We start from the raw sequence: 20,340 nt of genomic DNA on the forward strand, positions 1-20,340 counted from the left end.
ACCATACACATTTGATTTCTAATGGGAAGTGGTGTTCAGACTGTTTGGTGCTTAACATCTTAATTACAAGTGCTTATGTAATTCCTCTTCAACTACACCATGGGGGAGAGGACAGACAGACCGTTCCTTAATCTAAACAAAGCAGGGCTTGATAAATCAATGTTGGAGCCTCTGATGCTTTTCCAGTATTAACAGTCTTCAGCTAATGTTAAATCTCATTCCTTGAGTGGAGGCAGCTATCCATAGCTCCCTGTGTATCCTCCACTCGACCCAACTGAAAAGGCTGTAACAGCAGTATGACTTGCAGCCTCTGCTATCATATGTGGGCAGATGCATGCTGCTTCTGCAGCTGTGGACACTGTTCGGGGAATCCCAAACTTAATTCCTTGCATGGCAATATTAAGTACAACTCTGCAGGGGACAGCAACCTGTACCCCCTTTTGTGAAAATTTTATCATGTCTCTCCCCATCCTGACCCATTGCTTCTGCAGAATTTTGTAGCTCAGTTATCAACATTATTGAAGAACCAGCAAGTCAATGGGTGCAAAAACCTTCGGAAGAAGGTAAGCAGAAATAATCCCTGCTGAAAACTGAGTCCTGTCCTATTTCTAAGGATTCCATCTGCAGAGCCTTATAACAGGGATTCTGTCTCTATCAGATGATGATTCCCAAAGTAACTCTGTAAAAGTGGCTCCTTCATAAAGTATGCTCTGATTCAGTCTTGCAGAACCCAGTACAGCTTAAGAAAAGCAAGCTGTGTACTATTCTGCCTGAAGGAGCCTCAGCAAAAGTGCCAGCAGCATTTTGATTTCACATGGGAGATGATACACAGCATGAAGCACAGAGAACACAGCCTGATTTTGAAATAACAGTTTGAACCCACTGTATTGGCAGTTCGACAGCTTGTGCTTGGACTTTTAAACACAGCAAATTCCCATATGGAAATCACTGAAAGAACAATATGAATCCACTAAGAGGAGATTTTTACAGAGTGACTTTTCGGATTTTGAAGTGCAGTTATGGTTTTTTTAAACAAAGGCTATGTAAAAACAGCACACCTTCCCGCAACAAATCTGCTCTCTGTGAGTATTCAGTCTCCTCTGACTCTACTAAGTAAATGTAAGTTTTGACTCCTTTACAGTATGAGCTGGGCAGAGCCAACCCACTCTAAGGTTGTATGCACTGGGGTCTCTTCTGGCTTGTGCGCCATCAGAATGATTAACTAAGTTCTAGTTGCAAAATCGGTAGTTAGCTGGTCTGTATTCATGTTTACAACTTTACTTTTAAAGTTAAAATGTATTACTCTGTATGGCATCAGTTCATTTAATTCCACTTGAAACAACAGTATATTCTATCCACTTCATATGCATTTTTGGGGTAATCATATAATTGGCTTCTGAAGGGTCTGGGTGCCCTGTAGCGTTTCCTTAGTTACTTTCCACCTTCATAACCACCACCCACCTTGCCAGGGGTTTCTTGGTTGATCTGTAAAATGGCTAGCGACCTATTAAATTAGCAACTTTAGAACTAAAGAGTTTGACATAATTAAATCCACAGAGGTCAAAGCAGGAACTGTAAATCCCTGTCCCTGCTCCATGTCATCACCACTCTGGTAAAAGTGGCCTAAATTACATTTTTTTCACTGCAAAAAAAATAAATAAAAAAATCCCTCTAAAGAAATGCAGGTTCAGCCAGCCGAGGAACATGCTGAAGTATTGCTCCCCACCAGTGAAGTCTGAGAGGAAGGCATCATTAAATCTACTACTATTCCAGGCAACTCCAGCAGACTGGCTCATCCCCAGGGTGCTCACCCACGTACGAAACCAGGTGTACAATGTCCACAGCAGCTGCAAGTTCAGGAAGGGCCCTTTCGGAACTGAGATATACTGTTGTGAAGCCAGGATGCAGACTTGGCTCTGTACCGGAACGCTACTGAAGGGAGGCAAGGGAAGGGGTTACTGGGAGTTGCATCATACTTCTAGTTCCATATTATGGAGGTAAAATAACAAAACCATTATCCAGCAATATTATGAAATGCAAATATCTTTTCCCATTACTCTTGGATGCTAGAGAGAGAAAGGTCAGGCACACAAACCAGTGCTGCTATTTCTGATTAGGAGGATCAAGGTTACAACCACATTTGGCTTCAGAACATTACCCAGGACAGAACTAGCAGGTTAACTGGCACGTCCAATCCAGCAGTTATTCAGCTAATTATTCTAACTAAGGTCCTGAAGCCCCTTCTAATCAACTCCTCGTCTCAGCATCAGCAAATTCCTGGCTGCTTAGGGAAATGGCCTGGCATCTGTAATTTCTCTGAATGATACTTTGGGATTGCTGGTCTTCGTCCATGTGACTGTGGATGCAGACTAACATGTAGGGACATCCCCATAAAGTTCCAAGTCACTAAGTGACCTCCTGGACTACTGCCACTAAGCTTAATAATTAGATTCCTACAAATCTGCTTTTTAAAAGTGTTACAGCAACATCTGTGCTGGTGGCAAGTCACAGGATGACATCATGAATAACAAATCTAGCCTTGATCTGACAGAATGACACTACTCGTCTTACTCTAAAGAGATCTAGTGAGAACTTTTTAAAAATACTTTGTCACATACTTGCCTTGACAAAAGGTGTCACATTTACAGTGAGAGGTGCACATGCATCAGCTTCTCACGTGTTCTAAGCAGTTTAGGCAGGTTGTTAATCTCACAAAATGTTCAGTGAGCTGAGACATGGTGAATGGTGATGCACTATGGTGAAAAATGGTGCCATTTCTTTCCCTGCAATAATCTTAGGGGCTATTCTACCTTCCCTCACTTCTCCCTTTCTTTTCCTGGCAAAAATGTTCCATCTACGGGGGGGGGGGATAAAAACCTTTAAAATATATATACAGTGAACTTCAGTAACCAGAATATTAACAAAAAGTAGTCCTTGATTTTTTTTCTTTTTGCTTTTAATACTGATGATCTGAGAAAAGGGGAGAAAGTTGGTTAAGGTCACATTTTAAAAACAGATTACTTTGGGAAAATTTTCCTTAACACTTTTCCATGCATTTCCTTTTGATTTAACACTGCAATTAAAATAGTGCTGTTTTGTCTGCATGAGTTTGCTGCTTGGCTGAGAAGTTCCTGTTCTTCACTGGGACTGTTAACCATTGTTTACTTGGTCAGTGTATACAAGTAGGCAGCACTTCAGGGTTGTGATGTGGTCATAATGTTTTAGGTTTATATTTCTAAAGGCTCCTTTGTTTTTTAGAAATGCTTCTTTGTGCCTCGATCACAGGATTAGTTATGGCTATTGAAAATTCGGCACAAGTATTTGGCTTGAACTAACCAGGAGTGAAACTGGCATTAGTTTTCCTGACATATCAACAACAACAAAAATAAAAATCACTCTCTTTTCATTGCAGGTCTGTGTGGTGGGAGTTTTGAGACATGCTCTGATTGCTTGAATGGAAATGATAGCTTTTTATTATCACCTGACAACAACATGGAGTGCATTATAAATGGCTCTGAACAAAGGGCTTGGTCTACTCTTTGCTGTGGTTCCTTGTAAGGAGGAGTTTATGCTTCATCCCAGCACAAACACACAGTCTGCAGCTTTCACATCAAGGTCAAGACAGGCGTGGACCAGCTCCCCAAACTCCAAGATCCTGTTGGCATTACCTGGTGGCTTGATTTTCCCTCTCCCCATTTCCTCTGCTCAGAAAGAGAAAGCCAGGGGCTGACGGGAAGTATAACAGAGCTCACTAGCAATTCTTGCCCCAATCTATTTTCTTTTGTTCTGAGTCCCCAGTCAGAAAAACCTGGCAGGTTTTGAGTTCCAAAATATTAAAAAGAGCTAAGGCCACTGCTGAAACTGTCCCCAACAGGCTTTTGTTAAGAGTTAGTCTTCTGCTCCCTGTAGCACTGGCAATGCAAGGTTGGAAGCCCAAGCAATTAGTGAATAAATGCTTTGCATGGGCAGCTGGCAGTAACTCTACAATGGTGGTGGTGGCGGCGGTGATGATGAGGGGGAAGATACCAAAGGTGAGATGCTATCACTCGTCTGCAGCAATGAGGAGATTTTGGGCAACTGGTTCACACCATGAACTCATTGTTCCCAAAAAGCACCAGCTGCTGGGTGCTGCTGCAGTCTGCTTCAGTGTTTCTTTTCCGGCCTGCCCCAGCTGCCCCCTCTGGGAGCTCTTTGGTTTTCTGGGGTGAGTTTTTCACATTCTTCAGTTTCTGTTTGCCTTTCTCAGGGCTGAACGTCCCTCTGCTGGTGAACTGGGGCCTGTCATCCAGACCCCTAAGCTGCCCTGGTAACCCTTCAAGTCCCAGCCTCTGCTCAGTGATATTGCCAGGAGCAACTACTCGATAGAAGGGCGACTTGGAGTACATTTGGAATCGTTTCCTAGTCATGTGAGGTAAGCAGGATGAGGAGGATGAAGACGGAGAAGAAACCGAAGAATCCACTGAGTCCAGAGAGTCTTGCTGCTTCCTCAGTTGCCTTCGCAACCTGCTTGTGGATTCAATCTTGACAGGCCTCAGCGAACTAAGTGCTAAACTTCTCTCTGATAGAAAGAGAGGGGAGGGAAATGAGAACAGATACACACAAGGCTGCATATACAGTAATGCATTTCCATGTAACTCTTACGATCTGACAGTGAATTTGCTGGGCATGTCAGGGGGAACATATGCGATTAAACTGGAAAAGAGAAGTGACCCACCCATGGTGCCTACAGGTTAACATGTGAAATGGTTACCCACGGTGTCTGGGATAACCAGGGGGCTGACACAACTGCAGGCACAAAATGATTACGTGATTTGCTGAAGTCCATTCACAAGTCAGTAGCAAAGCTAGGTCTAGAACCTGCCTCTCAGGCCTGTGTTTTAATCAACAGACTATGCTCCCTCTGGGGTGAAGATGGAGGGTGTCCCAGGCAGGGAATGCCGCCTCCCAAGCAAACCTGTCAGAAGAGGACTGTGATTACCCGATCGATCAGACATAGCCCCTTCAGAGTCAAAGTTCAAATTTTCTGAGCTATCCGCAGTGCCAATGGAAGCTTCAGACTCGAGGGTTTCGTCATCAGAGGCTCGGGGCTCCAGTGCAAGCATCTCAAAAGTCAGCTCCTCCCTGCAGAAAATAACCCTAGTCAGTGAACCAGGACAAAGGTGGAGAGGAAGTAAACCAGTGCTGTGTAAGCAGGGAGCCATAGAAGGGCACTGGCTGGAGAGCTCGAGGGAGGCCGTGCAAACAAACACAACAACAAGCAACGTTCAGAACCAAACGCAGATATTGGGGTATCACACTGGGAGGAAAGTGCAAATGTCAGAGCTGGAGTCTACACTGGAATCAGTCCACCAGTGGTCATGGAGGCTTCTACTAGAGGAACCATCAGAAGAACATCCCAGCCAATCCAAGTGCTGTGGCTGGAAGTCTGGCAAGGGGCAGCTTCTCAGCCATCTCATCCCCAGACCAGTGCTTTAATGGTCATCACCAGCACCTTGAACTGCACCATTGTTGAGGTGAACAAAAAGACAGCACAGAATTCAACGCAGGTGTTCTGTGCTCACCAGGCCTGGACAGAGCACAGGACAGCAGTCTGGCTTGGGGGTGACAAAGGCAAGGATGAGCCCTACAAGGTCCACATTAGAGAAGATCAATCTCAGACCCCTAGCCAGCCATGGAGGCGCATAGGCCACCTAAGGAAACCAGGAGCTGTGATGCATCTAACAAGGCCCGAAGACTGGAGAGCCAGGTTAGCAAGGGAGAAGCGCTGTATACCCTCAACAGCTGATGTAGACAAAGTCTATGATCATTACTCTGAGTGCTGCTGTCTGCGAGCTAGCATCTCTCCCACTGCATCTGGGCTGTCTTTCACTCGGATCCCGATCAGTCAGACAGCAGCAGTAACGAGGCTGTAGAATCTCCATTAAAGGAGAAGGAATCAGAAAACTGAGTGTCAGCAGCAGACTGATGCCGCAGCTCAGAATGTTTCACCATGTCCCCTAGTGGCTCCCCACACACATCGGACAGGAAGGGTGACCGGATGGAATCCTGACAGAACTGTATGTCAGGGCTCTTCAGGAAGAAGAGCATTTACTCAGCATTAGCCTCTGGCTTCTCTTGCATAGAAAGGAATGAAACCAAGGGCTACACTGCCAATTCCAGTCAGTTCAACAATACTTCACATTCAACGAAAGGAACCACTGGTGATCTTCTAATGATCAGCATGGACACATCACCTTTCCCCATTGCTAACTGACATCCATATAGTCTCTATTCCAGGGAGAGGCAACCTATGGCATGGGTGCCGAAGGCAGCACGCGAGCTGATTTTCAGTGGCACTCACACTGCCTGGGTCCTGGCCACTGGTGCAGAGGGCTCTGCATTTCATTTAATTTTAAATGAAGCTGCTTAATCATTTTAAAAACCTTATTTACTTTACATACAACAATAGTTTAATTATATATGATAGACTTATAGAAAGAGACCTTCTAAGAACGTTAATATATTACCGGCACACGAAACCTTAAATGAGAGTGAATGAATGAAAACTCGGCACAGCACTTCTGTAAGGTTGCCGATCCCTGCTCTATTCCATACCAGTTCTAAAACTCTTTTTCTGGCAACGTGCCTCGATCTTGACCTGCAATTCCGCACAAATGCACCCCTACCCTTCAGCACAAATGCACCTCAATCCCAACCTGCAACACCACTTGGCTTCAGTTTTGGGTCCCCACATGGTACTGCTGATGCACCTCACCCTGATGTGCAGGCATTGCTAATCATACAAAATGTTGTGAAGTGGAGAACATTTTTCAACCGCTATCAGAGCAGGACCAAATTTGTGTTCACCTGTGGCTCTAAGAGGATCTGAATTTAAGATTTCAGATTCCCAACATTAATTGTCCACCTCTGGAGCACTGAGCCCTTCCATCCCTCCATTCCTTGTGACTCACTTTTCCTTCTGCAAGCTCTCGATCTGCTCAGTCAGCACCCTCTCCTCTTGCTGCATAGCTGCCTGCTGCTGATCAGTGACATCCATCTCCATTGCCTCCTCACTACTCACGGTCTCCTCAGAAACATCAGACACGGAGGGTAATCGCACTGAAACAGGAGATGTTGGACTTGGGAAAGTTCCACGCCTTAGACGTCCTTTGCCCTGAAGGTAAAAACCCATATCAACAAACTTTATGCCATTATTGCCAAACCTTGCAGGCATCTCATGGTACATTTTAGACTGACAGTATTTCTTCCCCCCTTTATCACCAGAATGGAGGAAACAACTTCAGCAACAGGTGCTTAGCATATGTACACAATCCACAACACCCAGTTACAATGCATGACAGTCAAGGACACCTCAAAGCTCACAGCAGGCTAGCTGGGGGGGCATAAATGTTTTGTGTATTCAGAAAAGGACAGATGAAACTTTTTAGAGACATGCACATTGGACTTCCAAAGTCAATTAAAGACACAACAGAATGTATTTTTGCAAGCCCAGGCTGTAAGACGGGAAGCCTTCAGTCTGCCAAATCACAATGCTGGCTCGCGGTGAGAACATCCTGAACATTGCACACAAAACGTTGGCATGCACAGTCCTAAACCATCCCATTCTTTGCAAAAAAACAATTCCACTATGCACACAAAACGATACGGATAACACTTTCCAATGTGAACATTCAGCTTAGCGGGCTGAAGAGTTGCTCTCCATTGACAACACACACTAGGGAGCTCAAATGATGCTAAGTGGAAAAGCCAGCTACAAAACCATGGCTGCACTTTAAGTCCTCATACTGTCTGTGGAAATGAGAGGTCCAATAATAAAGTAAGCAGAGAGGCCAGTTAAAGCACACAGTAGCTTCCAATATCAGGGAAAGGGAATGAGGAGGCAGAGGTGCCACTGTGTGAAACAAGGTGAGGGGAAAGATGGCAGAGCAGAGAAACTGTTCAAGAGAAAATGTCTAAGCATCCTTCAGAGCTATGAATAACTATTAGACTGCTGATCAAACAGTGTACAACTCCAGCTGACTGGGTAACTATTCTGATGTGAAGTAAGCAGAGGCTCTATTATTTCAACTTATAACAGTTTGAAAACTGCCAGCTAGTTATGTAAGAGGATTCTCCCTTGCTGTAATTTTTGGGAGGAATGAGACCTGTATTCCTACATCAACTTAGTTTCTTTGGAAAGCCCAACCTAGTGACCAAGCTCGGTATCTTCCGATATTCACAGACTCACTCAGTGCACTGTAACGCACATTACAGCTGCTGGCTCATTATATTAACTACAACTTGATCAGCAGCCCAGTATATAGATATCCCCCCTTTCAATATTAGAACACTAACTGCAATGTTCCGTTAATTCCTATGGTATCATAAATGTTACTATGGTATGTTTGGTGTCTTCCATTAGAGTGGGAATTACTGTGCCAATCTTCACACCCCATATATGGAAGATGCTGCAATTTTGCATGCATGACTCATGTGAACCAGTGGTTTCTTTCCCTACCAGGACTGGAACTCCAATCCATTGAAAAGGAATTAGGAAAAAAGAGTAACAAAGATATTGTACGTAGAGCTGGGCTATATTTTACCTTTCCTAGTACCAGATGCCTCGGTTTGCCTCATGGGGACAGAGAAATAACAGGTTTCTTTGGACATAAGATATAATGAAGAAACTAATCTCCTCTCAGTTCTACATGAATATGGGAACTTTTACCATTATGAGAAACACTTTGCATTTCACTCTTTGGATTCAGAGAGTTTTATGGAAGAAGAAATCATTAGATCATTTAGTCTGACCTTCTGTATAACACAAGACATTACGTTTCATCCACTTATCCATGTATTGAGTCCAGTAACATGTGTTTCTCTAGAGCCTCTCTTCCTGAAAGACACCCTAGTCTTGGTTTGAAGACATCAAATGCTGGAGAATTTAACATATCCCTTGGTAGTTTGTTCCAATGGTTAATCACTCTTACTGTTAGCAAAAATATGCCTTATTTCTAATTTGAATTTGTCTGACTTCAGCTTCTGGTCATTGTTTCTTGTTCTGCCTTTCTCTGCCAGATTGAAGAGCCCTTCAATTCCTAGGATTTTTCTCCCCCTAAATATAATTATACAATCAAGTCACCTATTGATCTTCTTGATAAACTAAACAGATTTTGCTCTAAGTCTCTTTGTAATGGTTCCTCCCTTTTGCTCTGAAAGCAAAAAACCAGACTGTTTTGAACGAGAATGTAGAGAGAGGTATTTTTTCCTACGTGCTGCACACAGGGCCGGCACATTGTAAGGAGCGGCATTCCGGCTAATCTTGGGGCAGGACATTCCGACCGCCTTGCCTTGGGTTTTTGTTTTTTTTTTTGGCAGCCTGGTCCGCAGCTCTGGAGCCCCCGGCCGGCTCCCCACGCTTTGCCAGTCCCAGCCCAACCCTGCAGGGGCATGGATCCCAGCCGGGGTGGGGCAGGAACTAGCGATCCCTGCCGCTCACCATGCCGCCAGGCTCCCCAGGTTGCACCACTCTCCGCTGCCTGCACCAGCCTCCGCCCCCCGCGCCGCTCTGAGCCCGGCCCGGCTGAGCCGCCTTTAAAGGAGTGGCTGAGCCTGCACCTCCTGCAGCCCCTGGGAGAGGCACCCCAAAGCCGGAGGAGGGAGCCCCTCTCACCCGGCTGCGAGTGGGCTGCAGCGCCTGGCTGCCCACAGGGGGAGGGAGTGGGCGAGTGCTGCCTTTCACACCGTGAGCCGCCTTGACCGCCCTCCACACGCTCCCTGCAGCTGCCATTTTTTTGCTTTTGCTTCAGCAGTCCGGCCACCCTTTTTTTTTTTTTTTTTGTGTGTGCTTGGAGCAGCAAAAAAGCTAGAGCCGGCCCTGGCTGCACAGGCTTTGAGTTGCTCAAATCTCATTCATGTCAATGCAAATTGTACTGCTAGAACTTCAGATACTGCTTTGTCCCACTTAATGATTCCTGAATCTACAGAATCTGGTGCCCCAATCACAATCCCAGCACCTTTCCCTATTCACTGCACTTTCTGCTGCTCAGTATGTATTTTGGGGATAGACTGAGCAGATCCAGATGGGATTTTGCAGACTCTTTATTCCCCCCTTCTCTTTTGAGCTGGATGTCAGATTGGGGCATTTTGTTGTATGTGTCATTTCTAAGACATGGGAAGTGACTATTCCAATCTACTCATCACTGGGGAGTCCTCATCTAGAGTATTGTGTCCAGTTCTGAGGACCACACTTTAGGAAACTTATGGACAAATTGGAGAGATTCCAGAGAGCTAGAAAAATGGTAAGAGGTTTAGAAAACATGACCTGTGATGAAAGGTTGGACATGTTTAGTCTATAGAAGAGAAGGCTGAGAGGGAAGATAACAGTCTTGGTTGTTATAATGAGACAATGATCAATTGTTCTCCATGTCAACTGGGGCTCGGACAAGAAGTTATTGACTTAGGCTATGTCTATACTGTCCACCGCATCAGCAGGTAGTGTTCAACTATCGGGGATTGATTTATCGCGTCTCGTCTGGATGTGATAAATTGATCCACTAATCGACGCCCATACTCCACCTTGGCAGGAGGAGTAAGTGGTGTCGACGGGGGAGCCGTGCTAGTTGACTCGCCGCCATGAGGAAGGCCAGGTAAGTCGAACTAAGATACTTCGACTTCAGCTAAGCTACTCATGTAGCTGAAGTTGCATATCTTAGTTCGAAACCCCACCCCCCTCGGCTAGCGTACCCCAGGCCTTAGTCAGCAACGAGGGAGACTGAGGTAAGATATTAGAATTTCCAGCTTTAAGGATGGTTAAGCACTGGCACAGGTTAGCTAGGGAGGTTGTGGAATCCCTGAAATTGGGGGTTCTTAAGAACAGTTTGGACAAACATCGGTCAGCGTGGGGAGATGACCTCTTGAAGTTCCATCTAGCCCCACATTTCCATGGATTCTATGATATTCTCTAGCAGCAGAGCAACCTGCTCTATGGTTGGGGCCAATGTTGTTCCAAGGTTAGCCTCCAGGAGAGGCTCAACTACCATCGGGGCATCACATCACCTCGATTCTGAAGATAAAGCATCACCACTTGTCCCCATTTGCAAAGGTAGCAATAGTACCAGTAGTCACCCATGACCCATATTCCATCCACGCCATAAGGCTTTTTTTTTTTAAAAAAAAAACAGTGAGGGTGCTTAACCATTGGAACAAACCGAGGGATGTGGTAAATTTTCCAGCATTTGATGTCTTCAAAACAAGAGTGGAATGCCTTTCTGGAACAGATGCTCTAGGGTAAAAGTTACTTTAACTATATCATGTACATTAATGCTACTGATGGAGAAAGTCAAAAGCTAAAAGCTTTGTAGTCAACATAAGCGTGCCTTGGCATAATGCCGCTGTTATTCACCTGAATCAATCTAGCACTTTGCTGGACCCATCTGAGAAAGGCAAAGGACACAGCTGCTCTTTAATGTGTGCGTGTTTTAAAGATGCATAGCACAACACAGGCTCCTACAGACAGACCCTTAATGAGAATGCTGCAGCACAGACACAAACATGAATGAAGGAATTGCAGAATACATTGACCAACACAAGAAATTAAAGGCAGCATAGCTCAGATTCTAATCTTCTAATCAGTCCCCAAATGCTTGGCACTGCTAAGTATGTAAAAGGGCGTGGAGATACTGTGGCTGCGAGTAAACAGGTGTGTTATCTTTCACATTAAAGTACGGTTGCAAAGACTGCTCTCCTCATCCATCACAACGTGACCAACCTGCCAAGCCAGAGGCAGGCAGTAGCTGCTTCTGATGGGCTATAGACTGTAGCAGGAGTGAGGAAAAAATACAAGATCCATCAATTAGATCCATAAATTAAAAGCTGAAGGTTGGAAGCGCCAAGTTCTGCACATCACGGTGCATCTGGTGAAGGGAGGGGCAAGAGGAAAAGTGGGGCCTCTTTTCCTGCTTAGTTTTCCTAGACTGCTCCTAGCACTGCACTACCCTGCTTCAGCCATGCTGCATTAGCTGGGGCAGGTATCTGGGGGGCATCCATCCACTGTGGTGTGAAATGGTGGCAGAACTGAAGCAGCTGGAACACCTCGGAGGGGTACTGTGTATAAACAGACACACATGAGTAAAGGAAGAGGCGTGAGGAAGGAAAGAGAAGGAAAAAGAAGGGCTTGGATGAAAACAGAAGGGAGGGAAGAACAGAACAGAACTAGCAGGAACACAATAGAAGGGGCAACAATGGCAAAGCTGACTGAAGCAGGGTTAATTAGAGACTCAGGAGAGAACTCTGCAGCAAACAGAGGCCTCTGTTGGCTAAGTGATGAGGACTCCCCAGCTATTTTTATTTGTTAGTGCTGACCCTCCAACCTCTCTGAAAAGGTTTGTGTGATTTGCCAGGTCAAATCACCCCTCCAAAGAGCAGCATGCGGGACCAATGGCGTGACTAGGAGAGTGCACAGAGACAGAGTACAAGAGCAGTCTTTGGAGAAGCGGACCAGTGGATTGCAGTAACCAACTGCAGTTGCTGAGGGCTATTTCAACCACCATTGGGCATCAGTTCCTACTGCTGCTCTAGCACCTCCTCCAGGAGAGAGGGACCTTAGGGTTCTCCCTACTGAGAGAGAAATGAAAAGTCAGTCACTGGGGTGGGTCCTGCACAGGAATGAATGGGCAGAATCAAACAAGGGCCTGTGGCACGGTGCTTGAATGAGTGGAGGGTTACACACAATGATGGGATGCAGCTGTCATGGAGTGTGATGCAATTAATACATACCGGGATTGAATTGCGGGTTATGCTCATAAATCTAACTGCAATTAGTACAGGTTTCTGGATTAGAGAGGACATGAAAAGGAAAGCAGAAGGTTAGAGTGCACATGCCATTGCCCCTTAAAAGAACTTCTAGAGTCTTTTAATGTCATGAGTGAGTCAGCTCTCTGCAGCATCAGCAACAACGCACAGCTGAGTCACAAGCTTTGCAAAATAGCTGTTGAAGCGCCTGTTTGGAGCAGATTTAGCATTGGCTGCAATTCACAAAGCAGGATTTCTGATAGGACATGCCACAGGAGGATACTGGGTCTTTATAAATGGAGAGCCTGCTCTTCCTTTCAGCAGCACAGACCTGGGTTGACTGTCCTGTGACAAATCAGCCATTCTTTCTCATTCTATGAGCTGAACACAGCAGAAGACAGCCTGTTGCTTGTTCGGCTTACAGCAAAGGGGGACACAGGTCGATTCAATTCCCAGACTCTGCCTCTCATTCATCTACCCAGTTGGGTATGTGAAAGCTAAATGAACTGATATTCCAAACTCTCAGAAAGGCAGTGGGGGAAAAGAAAGTGACCCTTTATAGGCAGCTCAGTTCAGTCCTCGCTGCTGAAGGCAGTACTAATGAAGTGACTTGCACACAGGGAGTCAAAGCAAGGGCTTCGTTAAGGGCAGCTTCGCTCCAGATTCCCCCTGACATTATGTGGGAGGGAAACAAGTGAGGGGTTTTAACACAGTGGGCAGTACCAGACAGCAGGCCACTGTGGGATTAGGGGACTTGAGTGCAGGAGTGAGGAGGTCATAAACAGAGCCAACAAAGAGTTGATTAACACAGGATAAATTAGTCCAAATTTGCAAAATATATCCCCAAAATGTACAAATGAGCCTGTGAAATCCAGAGACCACGTTTCTGTGGCACTTTCCTTTAGAACTCTTGACAGGCACCATTCCCATCTCCTTTGATATAAATGTGTGGCTCAGGAAATGCAGGGAGCCAAGTGCAGGGCTGAGGTTCAGTCTCTCTGTTGGCCCTGGATATGATGCTTTGGGAGGTGTAAGAGGCTAGGGAGATTGAAATAGGCAGAAGATTAGGGGAGATTAGTCTGAGTGAAAAGGAGAGGAAAGAACGGGACTGGCTTATCAGTACCAAATTATTCTCTGACTTTCAATTTAGTACCACGCACATTCTTCTCAGTTACAGCAAACACATGGAATAAACTATGCAAATACGCAATAGCTGCATGGACACAAGATTGTCCTTTGAATTTTGTGTAAAAAAAGGAAGTTATGATCAATGACATGGCTGGAGAAACCTGTCCTCCTAAAACAAAGGAAAGGTCTGCTCCATTTTTTCCTGACACAGGAACAGAACATACTACCAGCTCACCCCCCCCCCCCACGCCCCGCTGAATCTTACCATTGATCTGCGGATCAAAGACAGCCTGCTTTTTGCTTTGTTTTCAGCAAACTCCAGGCTGTTGATGTCCTTGAGACGAGCCCTGTATTTATTCATCTGCTCTATGACAATCAACTCCACACAGCTGCAAAAAGGAAAAAGAAAGTGGTAAAATGGGAGGATAAAACTCTGGCTGTGTTTGAGCTGGCCATGCCACCTAAGTACTAGAGCCCTACAATGCCAGAGAGGGGAAGGGACGTGTGCGCCAATTCTCCTGCTTCGTGGGCTGGAAACAAACAGTGTGGTTGAAATGCCCCAAATGGTGGTAGGCAGGGGAGCTAAACTAGAGGAATAAAGGGAGGGCTCCCCCAGGGCTCCATCAGGGAAACAGGTCCTCCCCTGGAAAGGAAAATACTCACCAAGGTTAGGAAAGCACAGCATGCTCAAATGAAAGGCTGAAAGAATGGCCATTTCTGATACTCTGCGCTATCTAGCTATATCTATTTGCAGACACACACACTTGTGCTTGTTTGCATCCAAGCTGGACAGGCAGTCGCAGGGCAATGACAGTGATTGTCTGGGGCAGATATTTTGTTTAATACCATCAGTACTGTTTTCTGGAACAAATCCTTTTAGAGCAGTAATGATACAAGGCGGCGTATATGAGTCAAGTTACAAAGAGACTTCTTCTTACAAGGAACCTTTAGAAGAGCGATTCAAAGTAATTTTCACATCTGTAGGCAGAAGAATTGCTTCTAGGAGAGATTTGAAGGCCAGGCAGGTTCATGTAGTCTGGTCTCCTGCATAGAATTTCATCAAATGATTCCTGCATCCACTATCCATCCTAGGTACTTATCTAACCCCCAGTGCCCTATTATCTGAGCTTCTCACAATCTAACATGTTTATTCTTAAAACTCCAGTTGAAGTAAAAAAACATCCCTGTGGGGCTACATTATAAACCCTTCCCACCCATTGGATGATGATTCCCTATTTACAATTACTTTGGAGATATCAATTAGCCAATTTTCAATCCATTTAATATTTGCTGCACTGAATTTGTATAGTGTTAATTTTTTAATCAGGATGACCCGACTGGAATCTAAGTCTACGATGTCAATGTGGTTACCTCTGCCAACCAAACCTGGCATCCAATCAATTTTGACAAGACCTATTTTCCATAAAAAACTGTGTTGACTGGCACTAATTACACTGCCATCCTTCAATTCTTTACTGATTACATTCCACGTCAACTTTCCCATGATTTTGCCTGGGACTGATATTGAGCTAACTGGCCTATAGTTACCCAGATCATCCTGTTAATCCTTTTTCGATACCTGGCACATTAGCTTTTTGTACAGTCCTCTGGAACTTCCCCATTAATCCAGGATTTGTTAAATATCAGCATCAATGGCTGAGAGAGCTCACTGTCCTGTTCTTTAAAAACTCCTAGGTGCAGGTTATCCAGTCCTGCAGATTTTAAAAGGTTTAACTTTAGCAGCTGCTAGTTACTGATGGAATAGACAGTATTTCATTAAGGCAATTCATTTGCAAACCAGTGATGTGTTTGTAGCTGTCCTTCTAGAGCACATTAAAGTGCATTACTCAGAGATCATTTGACTGTCCTGACATGACCTCATTACAGGATTTACTCTGGAAGTTGTAATGCTATATTCTTACGTGGTTGTTTTACTGATGTCCTGAACGCTCTGCAGTGGGTCAGTTGTGTCAGGACAGCGGAGAATACAGGGAGCAAACACAATGGCCAGGGCATTAGCTGACATTCGATTGGTCTCTTCCTGTAGGGCAATCCTAAACAATAAACAACAAAGCAGCAAGGGTTAAAGGTAGCTCCAATTCACCTAACACTGGCAGGAAATACCCCTGTAGAGAAACAGAAAGAGGATGAAATACAAATTCCGAGCAGGGCAGGGAGAGGAGAGCTGCATATACACAGGAGATCTGGAGGTCATTGCCAGGGGAAGATTTTCCACAACATTATATAGCTTTGAAGTGAAGAGCTTCAATTTGTTATATCTGGTAAGGAACTAGACCAACAGGAAACTCTACAAGGATGAAAATATTATACCAGAGAAGGGCAAAAAGGTAAGACAATGGATACTGAGTGAACCATGCAACATGCCATGATGCTCTTTAGGAAATCTTTTATTTGGACCTACTTAACCTATTTTCCAAAAAGGAATAGATACAGTGCATATTTATTACAGTAGCAAGCAACTCACTTAGCCATCATTAAGCTATGCCTTAGAAACAGAGCACAGATGTGTCTAAATGCATGTAGATGGCAGGAAACTTCGCAGATTGTAACACAGTGACTACAGCCTGAAATAGATATGTCTAAGCTCATGCAACAGCATCACACATGATCCTTAGACCCTCAATGTTCAAACTAAAGGGTGCAACATGTGGCAGTACTGTGATCCACTGCAATCTTACTGCACCCCTCAGTGGGTTAGGCCTATGGCATGGAACCATGTGTTTGTAACCAGCTGAGACCTACAGTGGTTGTCTTCTCAGCAAGTCTGAAACATGTGTTGCTATTACAAAAGGGAACTTATATATAAAAAGAAGAACATTATTGGCATTAGCTGTCAATGAAAGCATTGTCTGGAAAAAGAGCTCCTGGGTCCAGAGGGTTAAAGCCATTTCAGAATTTAAAGCACTCCCTTGTGAAGTTTCATTCCCCTTTTTCCCGACAAAAGTACTTGGATCACATAGGCCCATGTTCAGGTACTCTTACTCACGGAGAACAGTACCTTGTTCCAGTGGAATTACTCATGGAGTATGGTGGTACTCATGGGGAGTAAGTGTATCAGAATCAGGCCCCTAGTTAGGAAGGAGAAGAGAAAGAGTGGCTGCAGTATGATGATCCCATGCTGTGGTCTGCCATTACCTCACAAGGTGAAAGATGAGGCGTTCCAGGGTACTGAGGTGGGTGCGAGAGAGCTGATCAATGACAGAGTACACGCCTCGGATGGTCTCCTTCCTCTCCTGCAGGCCTGGAGAGAGCACACATAGTTACATATATTACAGGCAACTTCCCCATGGTGTCTTCTGCCATCTTTACTTGTGAAGGTAGTGTGAATGGCCCAGTACAGGGGAGCTGGGCAGGAGGCGAGCGCACAGAGACAGGGATGACAGCTCCCTCCTCTCCCTGCCTATACAAGCAGGCCCCCTTTGCAGGTCCCTCGGGTAGCAATATCCTATGCAAAAAACATGAGCATAAGACACTGATTTCTTTTAAACAGATTCCAAAAGAGTTCAGAGCTGAATAATAACAATGTCTCCTGGGGCACGTCTATGCTGCACACTCTGCTCTGCTCACCATCAAAATCATATGCTACATACCACCCTAACATGGGCAGAAATAGCAATGTAGATGGTGAGGCACTGCTTAGGTAAGTAAAGAAATGCATGAAGGCTGTGGGGATATACCCTACACACACTGCTTAATCTGTAATGAAAAGAGGTGCTGGGGCTCAAGCTTTTTTTTTTTTTTTTTTTTAAACTTTCACACGGCAAGCCCAGTGGTACCAGGGCTATGAACGGCAAAGGCTTTGACTACTATAACAGTGTAAGGGATTAGTTTGTGCCACAGTGCTGTCTGTGGCTACATGGCACAGTGAAAACCAGGCTGTGTCCACACACTGCAGTGCGTACCTACATGTCAGTGAAAGGCTCTGGCAGGGGGAGGCTGCAAGGAAAGGCTTCAGCAGCAGAGAGCTGTTGGAGGAGATGTGCCAGAGCTCAGCCCTGGCAAGCCTTGGCACAAATTAAGCACCACCTACACGGCTCTCTAAATGTTAAGTCATTCCTCCCACCTACACTGCTATTTTTAGCAGTGTCGTCACCCCCGATGGAGTCTTCCCCTGCTGCAGAGGAAGACCCCGGCAGTGGGAAAACGCTCTAAGAGGGAGGCAGGTGGGAGAGGCTCCAGCACTGTCTTGCCAGTTACGCCACAGAAGATGACAGATCACCAAAATGACTTTTTGGACTCAAACACTCCATATAATTGGTGCTTGTAAATCGTACAAGCACACAATCTACTTGCTTGCTGCTTGTCATGACAATGGTGATGATAAAACTAAAGTAAAAAGACTGCTCGTTCTGGGCAAGCAGAAACTGGGTTTGGTACCTGCAGCTAACTGTTCCTTCCCCATCTTGGGTTTTGTGTGTGATTGCATAGGATTTGTATGGACCTTGCTTACCCATAGCTCGCAGAAATTCCTCGTAGAGTTCGAAGGTCATGAGAGGATTCGGCAAATCTCTCAGCCACTGTTTGAACACGCTGGCAATGACATGAATATTGTAGTCATCTAGATTTACGTTGTCAATATCTGTTCACCGAGGCAAGTGAGTGGAGGGAATGAAAAAGAAACCAAAGAAAAAGCAAATGATCAGTTTTGATCCAGTAAACGAGCCAGTGTTTTCATGTCAGTACTAGCACTGGCTATTACCTAACCACTGCTGTTGGACCAACTTCTGTGTGTGAGAGAGGTCCTGAGGAAGAACTCTGTGTAGCTCGAAAGCTTGTCTCTTGCCGACAGAAGTCAGTCCAATAGCAGCTATTACCTCACTCACTGTCTTTCTACTATCATGGGTGTGGTCAGACATTCGGCTGCCTGTGTGTGTTCCCTCTGTGTGCCACCCCAGCCTGGCACAGACAACTGGCATGGCAGACCTCGAATGAACCGCCCAATGACCACAAGATCTGTTAAGGTATGAAGGCACCCAGCCAGGTTTATTGTCGATGAAGCACAGTACTAGTATCCCACACTAATACATGTATACCCATAACAATGGATCAGCTCAGCGAACAGTGGAACTTTCTGTTCCTCCCTAGGCTAGAAAAGACACTGCCCCTGAGATACATTTTTATACACAGACACAAACAAGTTATGTATTGCTCCTCTGATAGTTGACATCCTCTGATGTCAAAAGCCACCACCTTGTACATTTCTATCCATCACATTGTCATCCTGACCATATCTTTAGGTGGGGTCAGTTGGTTCCTGTTATCTTTGGGGAATGTGTTTGTACATTCTTGGTATGGGGTGTTCTGGTACCACCCTTCTGGAACGTGTTTGTGTGTGTGTTTTGTGCTTAGCACTCAGCAATGTGTGTTTCTGCAATATCAGCCCTATTCTTGCCAGATTCTGTGAGCAGGGTCTGCCTCTAGCTCACAGCCTGATTTTGTTTTATATCAGCAAAGTTTTGACCACTACTTTAGCCCAGCCCTCAGGCCTCTGATACAAGGGTTTATGTCTCAGGCTCTTCTACAGTGGGCAGAGCTACAACAACACTGCATAGAAAAACAGGTATCAATACTGTAGCACCCTCAGATCACACAGTGCACAACAGCATAACCTTGGCACCTGCTTTTTTAATATGACCATGTTAAAACTCTTGTAGTGAAAGGAGCCAGTTTTCCAGGGGTGAAAGTCTTTAGAGAGAGTTTGTAAAACACTTTGGAAGTCTAGGTGATGTTGATAAATATGAAGCCTGGCTAATGTAGCTTTTTTTCCCGATTTCTTTTTATGATTTTTTTTTGCACATTTGTGCACAAGAGGAGGAATAAAACAAGAAAGAATTAAACAGTTCCACAAGACGGGAGGGCTCTAACACAGCGCAGACTTCTGGTGAAGTCTGGTATTAGAGAAATGTCTGTAGTTTCATGGTACCAAAAGCCAGAGTCTATGGTGGGGGAAGGGAAAAGGGTTCCTTTGCTTTGGCCCCATTTAGATGACATGAATTCCCTGTTCACAGAGGTTCTCAGCTGTCCCTTTTGCTCCCCCTCTGAGACTCTCTCTTTTTTAACTTACCTGTGTCAAGACCCTGTCGGAGCTCCTTTATCTTATTGGTTGAGCCTGACTTCCTGTAAATGCCCTCGGTGTACAATCCATGCATTTCAATGTAGTTTATGAGCTTCTCCACCACCAGTGGCACCGCTCGCTCCTCATTGGTCAGTCGGGAGAGCTCAACCCCAAACTGCCGTGACGAAAGCTCGGGATCATACTGATGTGGAGAAAGAGATTGATTTCTTAATTCCTTTTCAAAGGTCTCAATGCAATGCTGCTCACAGCGCGGTAAATGTAGGGATGTCTTGGGACTGAACCTCTCAATGTACGAAATGCAATTTGACTGTCGTTCAAGATGCAGTTCACATTTTTAAACAAAG

At 45.1% G+C, this 20,340-nt stretch overlaps 1 protein-coding gene across 5 annotated transcripts in view; it reads right to left on the reverse strand.

Annotated features, from left to right (window-relative positions):
* Positions 1 to 1,927: 1,927 nt before the first annotated feature.
* The window catches only part of MYO9A (myosin IXA), a 451,053-nt gene continuing 432,640 nt past the window's right edge, over positions 1,928 to 20,340 (reverse strand). For 4 of the 5 annotated variants that reach the window (XM_032791130.2, XM_032791129.2, XM_032791131.2 and 1 more), the window contains 9 exons: positions 19,985 to 20,177; positions 18,371 to 18,499; positions 17,056 to 17,161; positions 15,822 to 15,953; positions 14,165 to 14,288; positions 12,757 to 12,810; positions 6,951 to 7,153; positions 4,979 to 5,121; positions 1,928 to 4,558 (listed from right to left, as the gene is read on the reverse strand). In XM_032791130.2, the coding sequence (XP_032647021.1) occupies positions 4,083 to 4,558; positions 4,979 to 5,121; positions 6,951 to 7,153; positions 12,757 to 12,810; positions 14,165 to 14,288; positions 15,822 to 15,953; positions 17,056 to 17,161; positions 18,371 to 18,499; positions 19,985 to 20,177 (1,560 nt within the window). In that variant the 3' untranslated portion in view covers positions 1,928 to 4,082. The remainder of the gene's footprint in view (positions 4,559 to 4,978; positions 5,122 to 6,950; positions 7,154 to 12,756; positions 12,811 to 14,164; positions 14,289 to 15,821; positions 15,954 to 17,055; positions 17,162 to 18,370; positions 18,500 to 19,984; positions 20,178 to 20,340) is intronic. The other variant, XM_032791128.2, reaches the window with a different exon arrangement.

Source organism: Chelonoidis abingdonii, chromosome 9 (assembly GCF_003597395.2).
Source record: "Chelonoidis abingdonii isolate Lonesome George chromosome 9, CheloAbing_2.0, whole genome shotgun sequence".
Taxonomy (NCBI): Eukaryota; Metazoa; Chordata; order Testudines; family Testudinidae; genus Chelonoidis; species Chelonoidis abingdonii.